At 38.7% G+C, this 12,700-nt stretch overlaps 1 protein-coding gene across 7 annotated transcripts in view; it reads right to left on the reverse strand.

Moving 5' to 3' along the window:
* KLF12 (Kruppel like factor 12) overlaps window positions 1-12,700 on the reverse strand; it is a 636,627-nt gene that overhangs the window by 84,531 nt on the left and 539,396 nt on the right. For all 7 annotated transcript variants that reach the window (XM_032277276.1, XM_032277275.1, XM_032277274.1 and 4 more), the window contains one exon: window positions 2,768-2,830. In XM_032277276.1, coding sequence (XP_032133167.1) covers window positions 2,768-2,830 — 63 coding nt within the window. The remainder of the gene's footprint in view (window positions 1-2,767; window positions 2,831-12,700) is intronic.

Raw genomic sequence — 12,700 nt, forward strand, 5'->3', positions numbered from 1 at the left:
ATATGCCATGGGAACTCTTGGCCCTGGTGCTCTCATCTCCTCCCTGGGTATGTATAATGTTGCCACACTTTCAATTCCAGCAGATTTTGTTTGCCTTATACAGATATTCTTTTTCTTCAGCTCCAGAGGAAATGCTGCCACATGAATGAGGCCAGCGGATGCCACCTCTTATAACATTATGCAAAGAAAAATGCTACTTAAAAATTTAAACCACCTTAACTCAATAATGAACATTGGTTTGGGAGCTCAACAACAGCTACAGACTTTCCCAGCCTACTGATTTTCATACCTTACCTATTCATAGCTTAATAGTGTTAAGTTAGGGGCTTTTCTTCTTTCCCTGAACTTTAATTACTGATGTGATGAATGCTTTTTTTTTTTTTTTTAACTGATTGGGGTATTTGTTAAGCCACCTTCACAAAAATCAGTGTTCCTAATTCTCAAATACGGTGTTTGCGGGTTGAACCCAAGCCAGAGCCAAGCTAGCTGTTGAACTTGACATCTAATCCTACAAATGACTCAGTTGATAGATGGGGGAGAGCGACTGTCACTTTCCCCTCCTCTTCATTGCCAGCATGAGTGTTTAAACTTTCTGAATTTTCTGGGCCAATATTTCACAAAGAAATAACAAGTGTTTATCACTTTACTAGTAGAGGCTGGGTGATTCATGGGGCTTCTTCCTAGCCAGGTGATTTATTTCCATATACTAGACTCACAGTACTTACCTAAGGAAGATTCAAGGTGGTATATATTATAGAAATCTTAGCTAGCTCATGACCAAATAAAGTACACGTATTAAATCCATGTATGCTCCTACTAGAGTCAATTTAGAAATATCTCCAGGTCTTTCTATGTGTGTATCAATCTATAAAGCAAGCACTAGCTCAACCCTGCTTTCCTTACTAATTCTAGGTCTTTGCTCAAAAGCTTTCTTCTTTGGGATGGATTTTCTGACAGCCTTGTTTTCCTTTATATTCCCCCCACTCCCGAGTATAAACTCTCAAATTCATCTTAAATAAAGCTGCTAACTTCTCCTTCTAAACATTATATTATAAATATGTCTCCTTAGAGCATTTCCCACATTGCATATTATGTGCTTGTATGATATCGTATATATGCGTATGTGTGTGTCACACACACATACACACACACACCCCCACACACACACATCTGCCCGGTAAGACAGGTAGACCCTTTAGGATAGAAGCTATGCTTTATTTATCTTTCTAATCTAGTGCTGTTTACAGTGCCTGGGACTGTAAATAAACGTTGCTGAATAAATAAAAGTTGAATTTTCTCAAGGCTGCTAGTAAACATCACTTCTGTTTTTCATGGATTACTTCTCTGGAGATACAAGTGGTTTACACTTACTAAACAAATAACATGCTATGAATTATGCAGGAACATCATTACTTCAATACTTCAGAGAGGAAAAGTCAAGAAAAGAAACTTTGTTATTTACTCCATGTTTCACATTTAGCCATTGAGAACCATGTTGCAGAAACTGGATCTCATACTTGACAATTCTGTACTCTACCCATTAGCTTGTGGCATGAGATCAATCAAGAGTCAAGAACAGACCCGATTTTTCCTTTTCCTTTTATGTAGTGACCATTAAATTATTACACCCTTAGCTTTCCAGGCTGAACAGGGGATACGCTTTAGCCATGGTAAGAGACCAGGAAGGATGACCCGGCTCTGAGGCAGAGTGTAAGCAAATGACTGTATCCTCTGTGCCCCATTTCCCGCTCTGTGAAAAAGAAAAGCACAATATTTAACAACATCGCCAAGCTATTGTGAGAGTTAATTAGATTTAATGGGGGAAGGGAGGTGAGCTGATTAGGCATGATTCAAATTCAAAGTGTCATTATTTTGTATCTAAAAATAATCCTGATTTAGGAATAAAATTAATTTGGAAGCTCAATCTTTGGTAATCATCTTCCTATACTTAAAAAAAAAAGCCATAGTTTTAATCAAAATCTCATTCTAAGTATAATTCAATGAAGTAAAACGGAATTTCCATTCATCTTTAAACTAATATAGCCACAGTTCATTTTTTTAAACTTTCCTTTTTTTTCCTTAACAATACATTATGTGTGAAAAGGTTAATTTTGTCAAATGGAGCAATATAAACAAATACAGATTTTGAACCTACTTTTTTTGTTGTTTCACATCAAATATTTGTGCAGCACTTTAAATTGCTTCTCTAAAGAATCAATAATCAATGTTTTGTGGTTGAAATAACTTTTCAGGTTGTTTCAGCAAAATCCCATCTGTAGTTTTGTCTGAGAACTCATCAGTTAAGGAAGATCTTAGTAGTCTCCAAATTAAAAAAAAAAAACAAAAACCCTGGATATTTCAGGCTAAGGCAAGGAAAAAAAAAAAACATTGAGGCTGTAATCCCCAAAACTAATGTAACAGATTCATTGATTGTGAAAATCTTTGTCAGAAGTTGAAATTGGTATTTGCGAAATATCTGTGTCTATAAATCTTTGAAAAAAGGAAAATATTCTTTAATGGGAACTTAGATCATAGCTGTTAAAAAAAAAATGTTACACTCAGGGTTTTTGGTGAATGAAGAGTTTTGGCTGGAAAGGAACTCTATCAATTTTTATTTAGAGCTGTCCAGAGGAAAGGAAGACCACATAGTCCAGTTAGTAGAAATGTAGTCTATATAGAGAAATAGGAATAATTCTCTTAATTTTAACACAAGCCCTATTAAAATTTCCCATAAGACCTACAATCACTCATATTAGACTATACTCACCAAGCAAACTTTTGATTATTCATTCGATTTCCCCGGACCCTTGATACTGGGGACGGATGTACCCTGTAGACAGATGAGAACAATTCAGTCATTGAAAAAGCACATTCCCAATTGCAAAGTTAAAAAATGGCATCTGTTTTATAAATAATCTCTTTTAGAAATGCTTAATATAAAATCCCCAGAACTTGATCCTCTCTTAGTAAATGATGCAATTAAATTACTATGCCTGCAAATCTGTGGTCCTTTTTTCCTTCTTGACCACTCTCAAGACACTGACGACTTCCAGAGGCAGGACTGATGCACTCATTCAGTCCAACTATCCCTCGCCAGGTACAAGAGTGGGTAAAGGTTACCTAAGGTATGGTGACTGCCTTCAGTGAGCCCTCTTTGTACTTGTTGCCATGAGGGTGGGCCCAAAGAGGCATCTAAGTGACCCCTTCTTCAGTCTACTACATTTAAAACTCTAGGAAGCAAGACAACTTGATTCGAATGTGCTGTAACAGAATCTGCGGGCACAGGAGAGGTACTCCTAGGAGAAGTACCTTCTGGAAGTGATGTGCTACCACTGGCCTTTGAGGAAGGTAAAGCCAATTCAAAACTTTTGCCAGATAAAGGAGAAGTGAAGAATATACTGCTTTACAAGCTTCCAGGGTTGGACTCACCCACCAGAGATAGCTTAAAGCTTCCGGAAACTGCTGTTATCTTCCAATCAAAGCCTCGCTAGTAAACCTCCACCTCTTAGTGGGTCACTAACTGGGAAAACAATATGCCCTACTTCCGGCTGCCAGCTTCCTGTTTTGGTCTATCTTTACCAGGATTTGTGAGATCTAAGCAGTATTAGCTTATATTACCTTCGCCCTTTACATTTCATACATTGCTCTTATTTACAAGAAAAACAAACAGGTATATAAAACTGGTCTTACAGTCTAGTTAGCACCAACAGCTCCAAGATTTGTTAAGAAACCCAGTTCTCTGTAGTTGTTTAGCAAGTGAAAATCATTCCAGAACAGATAATACGGTTCCAGCCCCGCCTAAGGGCCAACTGCAGTCTTTCCCTAAACCCAGAGCCAGACTGCACTTTGCACTCGGAAGGCTTATTTCTTCCAACATCCCTTATTAACATTCTTTTCCTCACAGTGCTTCTCAATGACTGCTGCAGCTGAGCTGCTCAGCACAGATTTTCTGCTCTGCATGGGGGAGGGGGTGTTAATTATGCAGAAAGATGGAGAGAGGCCAGACAGCCCCTCTGGTGAACTGTCTCATTCAAGCACGGCCCACTTCCTGCTGTTTTGCAGCTACAAGGATCACCTGTTGGTCTTGGCATCCAGCCAAACTGGGGCCTAGTGGAAACGACAGACTCAGCTAGAAATTAAAGCCAGTTCATAATCCAGTATCCCAAATTGGACAAAGGGGGGTAAATGCAATAAAAGTACATAAAAATTATATGAAAGGTAGCAAGAGTAATTTTTTTCCTCCTTTATTCTTTTGTTTTTTATTTCTGTCTTCTTGAAATACAATCCTTAACATGGATATCTGGGCCAAAAAACTTCTCCCCAGTTAAAGCCCCCTGACCTAAGAGGAAATGCAGGAAATTCTCCTGAACTTTCCCTGTACCCTCACTGGTGTATCAGAGTCCTTTTTAATTAAAGTTTAATCAGCCCCAAATACTCACAGTTCTTTAATTTGTTCTCTATCCTTTAGACATTTACCTTTTTCACTGTCCCCTCCTTAACCCTCGGCGTACAAAGAAACTACTTCATCATGAAAATTCCACCGGGTGAAGTTTAATGATAGAAGTATTCTCTTATTGATGCTGTTGATTGCATACATTAGTGGAGAAAAATAGGGTCTGTTCAATCCATAATTACAACATTCTCTAGGTATTTGTATCTTTTAGGAAAATTTCACTGATCCATAGATCAAATACTATAAATGAAGAATTTTTATAATGGTTTAGCAGTCTGAGGAAAAGAATTCCTTAGGAAAGTCTTTGGAAAAGAAGTCCTGATTGTGAGTGTATGAACAAATAATTATAAGGTTTCTTAAATTAAAAAGGTAAATCAAGAAAGCTTTATTTTGTAAGTACACTGATAACTTGGCATATATTCCATCTGATAAAGGAGGCCATAAGCCTTGCACTTCACCAACCCCCTAAATTGTATTTCTTCAAAAGGATATGGCATGTTTTGTGAGCCCAGTCTTTAAACTGTGACAGTTTTTGCCATCTTCTTCTGCTTCTTTCTACATATAGAAGCCAGGCAGGTAGCAAAGTCAAAACCTCAGTAGGAGAAACCACCACCTAATCTGCATGTCATGCATTATTCATGACCTCCTGATTCCTGCACCTGCATCTAGGCAGGAAGCTTGCAGGGAATGTTCATTATTCTTCCCTTAGCCTCACACAGGCTCGATTACTGCTAAGCCACTTTGTTCTGTAACTAAGGGTTTTAGGCCTTAGTACTAACTGCTGGATATGGAAAGAAAAAATACCATGCTCAAGAAAAGGGCAATCTTGGTTGTTGTGTAACATGTATTGAATATGCTCTTCTGAGACTGACAGTTTGTCAGGTGGAAATGCTCACATTTGGTGATTTACATTACACAGAAAACAGGGAAGCTATACCATTAAGGCCATGTGTACCAATTGTTCCATTTATATACACTTACTCATCTGGAGCAGAGAGCATGTTTATAATTTTACCCAGCGCAGAGCTTAATTTAGCTTTCTTGCTAAATATATGAAAACTTTTTAGATGACTTAATAAAAAAATGACTCTTTCTTCTTAGGGTATAGACACCAAGGAACCTGACTCTCAAAACCTTGCATCTTAATGACTAACATTTATAGTTAATCAAGAGAATACCATCACTCTGGTTTCCAGTGTTTTCATAAACCTACCTGAATGGCACCCCCTGGTGACTGGAGGTGGGATCTAACACCTTGACCCCCAACACAAATCATCAGCCACTCGTGAACTGCCCTGGGAGGATACTGGTCCCACTTTACTATCTGCACCACAGGAAAGCTGTGATAACTTAATGCAGTCTTATCATCCCAAGTGGAATTACGATGAAGAGGTTAAGAGTGAAAATTGTGTGACCAGCCTGGCTGATTGAATCCCAGCTTCACCGTTTACCAACTGTGTCATTTTTGGGCAAGTTATTTTAACCTCTCTATGCCTCAGTTTCCTCATCTGGGCAAATGGAGGTGATAATGGTGCCTATTACCTAGGGCTACGAGGTGTAAATCAGTTAACAGCTACAAAATGTTTAGAATGGTGCTCAGTACTTAGGAAGCAGTCAATACATGTTAGCTCTCATCACTAGCAATGCTGATTAGATGTGAAACGATAGGAAGATAGAGCTGGCTATCCAGGTCATTCCCGGGGATTAAGATTACAAATCTACAGGGCCAGCAGTCTTACCTACTATGATCATACAACTTTACTAAAGGCAAGGAAACAAACAAACAAACAAACATGTACAGAGTAATACAAATAAAAAACTATGGCTTATAAGGTATGGCTTACTCTCAGGCAGCTCATTAGAAGACCTATCTTCTGTTTACTAAATTGCATTGTATTTAAGTTATACCCCATTCAAGAACAAGACAATAATCACAGCAATGCAAATTTGCACCCATTTACAGAGTCCTTACTATTTGCCTAGCATCATGCTAAATAATTAAGACATATTATCTCAATTTATCCTCTTGTCATTACTGTCCACATTTTGTCTTTGAGAAAATAGGCTTAGAAAAGTAGGTAACTAGCTCGGGTCACATAGATAGTGAAGAGAAAAGTCAGGATTTAAACACAGGTATGTCTGACCTGTCCTACTCATGATGATGTAAGATTATCATCTGATATATATATATATATACACACACACATATCAGATGATAACAGATATATATATATATACATACAATAGGTATATATACATACATATATATGTATGTATGTGTGTGTGTATATATATATGTATGTATTCCCTCCACCCAGCCCAGAGGATGTAATAAGATGAATTACCACCAGATTCTTAAATAGGAGATTTTCCATTTATTTAAGCCCAATAGAACATTTTGGAATATAACTAGATACAAAGTGGAATGGTTTTCTTGGACTAAATATGAAGCATGTGGGTACTTACAAGAAGTACAGTCATAATAATATACTTTAATACTCTTTAATACTTTAATACTCTTTAATTGTTTATGAGTGTTCCTTGTTATATTAGCATTGCTATTTGAATATATAATGTACAACACACTTAAATTTTAGGGGGCAGAAATTAATTCTACCTACATCCATGCTTTCTCACAGTCCATTTTCTCTAGAATCCAACGTAGTTGGTGACCACACTCCTCTGATGAAACCACCCTCGTCACAGTCATCAATAGTCTCCATGTTTTCAAATCTAATGGTGAATTCTCAGTCCTCATCTTTCTCAAATTCTCAGCAACAGCTGACATAACTTATCACTCCGTCGTTGAACAGCTTCTTTACTCAGCAGCCAAGACATTCTTCTGGTTTTCCTCTCTTCTCTTTTGCTTGACTCTCCTCCTCTCATTCTTACACATCCTAAATGTTGGCATGGGCTAGCTATCGCTTTCCTAGGACCTCTGCTCCACTATTTAAACATGCTCTGTAGCCGAAAGAGGCTCCAGTATAGCTACCCTCACGACCTTCCCAAAGGTCTACCTCCAGGCTTAGATCTCTGAATACCAGAGTTAGGTTTCTTCATATCAACCTTTCTCTGAAAAAAACAAAAACAAAAAAGGTGTTCCTTCTCGTATCTTCTCAGTCTCAAAAATGGCAGAATTATTCACTCAGTTGCTTAGGCCGAACACAACAGAATAAAACGTGAGTCCACTTGTGCTCACTTGTGCTCTCTGTAAGAGAGGCTGTTTCACACTGAGAAGAAAGAGAACAAATGACTATTTCACAGACCAATGAAATCTTTCTTGTAGGACGTTACTCATCTAGCAAGATTAGATATTTTATGTCAATATTTTAAGAAATTATTATGTACAAATATGTTCTTTTTCTAAATCCATTTGTTACATAATCATTAACCTATATTTTAATTAGGTTAATGATTAAATGATTATCTACACATTGTGCAAAGCATTAAACATAATACATGCTTTAACAACTCAGTTTAGTACATTTGTTGAAGATTAACCTAGAAATAATTCCACGTTTATTAAATATCAGAATTTTCCTATGCAGAATCATATAAAAGATAATTTAAAAATAAATCTTGGTATTGCTTTCTTCTTACACTAGGTTGTATCGAATACAAGTTCTCATGATTATTCGGGTTACTCTAGATGTTATTTTAATATAAATGCACTACCCATGACCAAATAAAAATATGAATGTGGCCAGTGTTTAAATTCAGTGGGCCCTTTCTATTCTCAGGTTTTCCTCAGGCCCATGATTAAATGACTATTAGAAATGCCACATATTTTTAAAAGGTCCTCCACCTGCCTTTATACGAAAATTTCTCTCATGAAAAGCCATTTATGTTACTTTTAGAAAAGTGGGCTGAACTTAAATATGATATAGAATTAATATGTGATCTTTTTTTTTTTCTGAGATGGAGTCTTGTTCTGTCGGCCAGGCCATGCCATCTCGCCCCACTGCAACTTCCGCCTCTTGGGCTCAAGTGATTCTCCTGCCTCAGCCTCCTAAATAGCTGGGATTACAGGCACATGCCACCATGCCCAGCTAAATTTTGTAGTTTTAGTAGAGATGGGGTTTCACCATGTTGGCTAGGCTGGTCTCGAACTCCTGACTTCAAATGATCCTCCTGCCTTGGCCTCTCAAAGTGCTGGGATTACAGGTGTGAGCCACCATGCCCAGCCAATAGGTGAACATGCTTTTACTATTTACAGTAACTCTTATTCTAATGCCATAGGCACTGAGGGAGAGAAGTTAAACTGTTAAAAAGAAAACATTTTGAAGGAAACATACACCAACAGAAGAATTCTAAAAAGAGCATTTGGTATGCAATTATAATGTATTAATTAATCCTGGCCCTATCTCCCACCATCCCGACTTGCTCTCTCTGGGGTAGTGACACTAGATGTTCTCCTCTCTCCCTGCTAACCTGATTAGCTGATGCTCAACTGTAAGATGCCCTCCCTGACCTCCAGGTCTTGGTCAACTTGCTGTCAGTTCTCATGGCACAGGGTACTTAGCATGGGTTAACTGAAGACTGTATTTGTTAGTATGTTTGGTTTATTTACCTGTCTCTCCAACTGGACAGCATATGCCAATGGATAAGGGAACTTTGCTCTTTTGGCTCACTGTCGTATCTCCAGTACCTGGTACTAAAGTGAGCACTCAATAAATGGCTGTTGTATGATTAGCATGATTTTCCTACTGAACTACATTTTCCAGGCTGGATACAATGGCCATTTTTCTGAGGAGCCATCCTTAGAGCTTAGCATAATGCATATTGCCCACATATAATAAACATGTGGCATAGACACATAAGCATTTGTTAAACAATGAGGATAGAAAAATATAAAAATATTTTATGTTTAGAAATTTGAGGAATCTCACTGAATTACTTATTAAAAACCTCCAGGGCACCCAAAGCATCAATAATTGAACATTATTAATTCAATCCAACAAACTTCACTCAACAGTTACTATGTGTGAGGTCTTGCCTTGTAAGCAAAATAGGATCCCTGACCTCAAGCAGCTTACAGTCCAGTTGAGATAAACAGGTAGCAACTATTATAAAATAGGAGAGGGAAATTAAGAGAGATTTCAAATTTTGTAAAAGTGAAAATGGGGTTAGAATGAATTCAAACTGTGAAATACCAGAGAAGGTTTCCAGGAGGAAGAGACTTTTAGGCTAGGACAAGAAGAGTAGGTACGATTTTCAGAGGCAGAATTGGACGACGGTAGGAAAGCACTCTAAGAAGAGGCGCTAAGTTACTCATCTAAGTACGAAAGTGAATTCAAGGTGTGAAGTGAATAATATGGCATGGTCAGAGGGGAAAGTTTCTTGGAAGTATTTGGGGGAGATAAGCTTGATATTAAGATGGGATTAGAGTACAGATCAATACATAAATGTCCAAGGAGTCGAGAACTGGGTCACAGGGCTGTGCAGCCATATCAGCCTTTCCTCTATTGCTCAGAGCCATATGTACACCCATCTATCTTTTACTTAACCAACATTTATTGTACACCTCTTGTTTACTCATTAATTCAAATATTAGTTGAATCTCTACTGTGCCAGGCACTGATCTAAGTTCTGAAGTGTGTTCTGGGCTCCTATGTGTTATGAGGCGTGTTAGGGGAGGGGATACTACGTGGATTCAAACACGGTTCCTGCCTTGAAGAGGCCAGCACTGCAAGGTGAGTTTAGACAAATAATTGACCATGATGGTGCCATGTGACGAGCAGCCACAGGGGCAGATAAACGGCCACAGGGCATCTGAATTAAGCTTTGGAAAAAACATGGGAGTTTCCCTAGGACAATTAATGAGGTACACCTTAAAGGATACAATTCTCAGATAAGAAAAAGGAAAGGAGAATTCTGGAGCTATGAAAAGGCATCAAAGCGTGGAAATGTGTCCAACAGCAAGACCACAAATTGGTGTGGACACCTAGAGAAAGGGGTTAGCAGGCCTGGAGGGGTAGGAGATTACGGGTGTTGTAAGTTGTGCTAAATGGTTAATTCAAACAGAATGAAAGGACAACCACCAAAGGATTTTAAGATTGGAAAGGGCACAAGCAGATTTGTATGCCAGAAAAATCACCTTGGCAGCGAGACAGAGGGTGGCCTGAGGAGAATGCAAGGCCCAGGAGGCCACGGGAGGACACCTGCAATAATGCCACAAAGAGGGATTTAGATGGACACAGCGGGAATGATGGTGGGTTGAGGGAGGAGTGAGAAGAAGATGGACACATAATGGATTAGACATTATCTGCAGGACCTGGTCTAAGTATATGTGAGGTGTGGGCAAGTGAGGCAGAAGTAAGGTAACAATTTTTGGATGACACCCATGGCTCAGATGTGGGTGATCAGAGAAGCCACATAAAATGAAGGAGGAGGATTATGTTTCTGGATTAAAAAAGAATTCAAGTTTCTAACTGTCAGATCCATCTATTGGGGTCTGGGGTTCAGCAGAGAATTCTGAGAAGAGCTAGAGACCTGAGTATCCTTAGCACATAAATCACAGGTGAGCCCTGAGCTTCGTGGAGGCAGAATTGAAGTGAGAAGACCACCAGAGCAGGGCCAGGACCCGAGGGAACAGGACATCCTCTTGGTTGACTTTAAACCTCTCTTCCCACTCATTCAGAGAATACCAGGGATCTCACTGGTGACGGGAAGTTGGAGTTTCATGACTCAGTTCAGGCCCGTATGATCTCATGACCAACGTCCGGACAGAAAAGAAAGTCTCCATCCATTCTTTGATGTCAGAAAGGCGAAAAACAATCTGCTTTTCCCTCAGTGTTGCCTTGAGCAGTCATTAACACCAGTAACAATTCTGTCAAACAACCCAGAAACCCAGGGTTGCCCTGGTCTGAACCCTCTCCATATCCACAAACAGGCATGGTTATGACACTGTCACTATTCTATCTGTGTTCCATTTCCACAGTTACCCACCTATTGTAACCCATTCCTCTTTTTTACCACCTCCCCTAATCCCTTGGCTGCACTATAGCATAGTGATATTTTTCAGCAACACTGTCCCTTTAATGGCTTTCCTTTGCTCTTGAAATTGACCCAAATCTCAACACAGCCCAAATGCCCATCAGCCAACTACCCACCTCTCCAAGCTTCATGATGCTACAACATTCTCTTCTGCTTTCTGTTGCTTGATCTCAGCGCAGTGTCTGTGCACATGCTGGTCCTTTTCTTCACAGCCCCCCTTACCAGCCCCACCTAGTTTACGCCAGTCCTTCCTCAGCTCCTCAGCTCAAATGTCACTTCTCTCTCTCCAGCTCACCACACCAGATCATGTCTCCAACTTAGATTCTCATCATTCCCTGCATTTGCCCTTCATAGCACTTATCTGGCTTGTAATTACAGAGAGTGATTATCTGATAAAAAGTAAGAACTATTTCTTCTTAGCTCACCACTTTATGCCTAGCACCAGGCCATATGTCTAATACAAAGTAGGTACACATTACATACTGCTCTATAAATAAAAAGAGATGATGAGAACTCACAATAGTATTTTTCCTAAAGATGTGTTGCTGCAATAATCTGGAAAAATAAATAAGTCAATATAGGTTTGTGTGTGTATACATATACAAACAATACATATGTATATATGTATTACATCTATTTAATATATAGATTATATATTAAAATGATAAAGTACAAAATGTAAGAGAAGATCACTGAAAAATGATGTACCCCAAAGGAACGCTTTGGGTGTACAGGAGATGGGTTCTTTGAACCTGCATCAGCCCACACCTGGAACCATCCCAAGCCAGAATGTCATGGCAGATGCATCCGTCACTTCTTCACCACCACAAAAATTAGTGGACACAGAGGAAAAACTGGTGAAATCCAAATGAGGTCAGTGGTTTTGTGAATTGTTGAATCAATGATAATTTCTTGGTGTGAATAATTATACCGTGAGGATGTAAGATATTCACATTAGAAAAACTGGGTGAAAGGTGTATGTGAACTCTGGAATATTTTTGCAACTTTTACATTCTAAAGTTGTTTCAAAAATAAAATAATTTTAAGTGGCAGGGCTTTGCTGGGATAAGAGTATAAGCAGTACAGATCTATTAGTAATTATTTTTTCCATGTGTTAGTTTGTGATATATTTTTTCATTCAAGTTATCAATAACACTCATTCTATACCTGTTTATAAATATAAAGTGTATGTGTGTGTGTGTGTGTGTGTGTGTGTGCATATGTATGTACCTTCTCTGTCCTTTTTTTTTT

The sequence above is a fragment of the Sapajus apella genome, unplaced genomic scaffold (assembly GCF_009761245.1).
Source record: "Sapajus apella isolate SASKATOON/1434 unplaced genomic scaffold, GSC_monkey_1.0 scaffold9, whole genome shotgun sequence".
In the NCBI taxonomy this organism is placed as follows: Eukaryota; Metazoa; Chordata; class Mammalia; order Primates; family Cebidae; genus Sapajus; species Sapajus apella.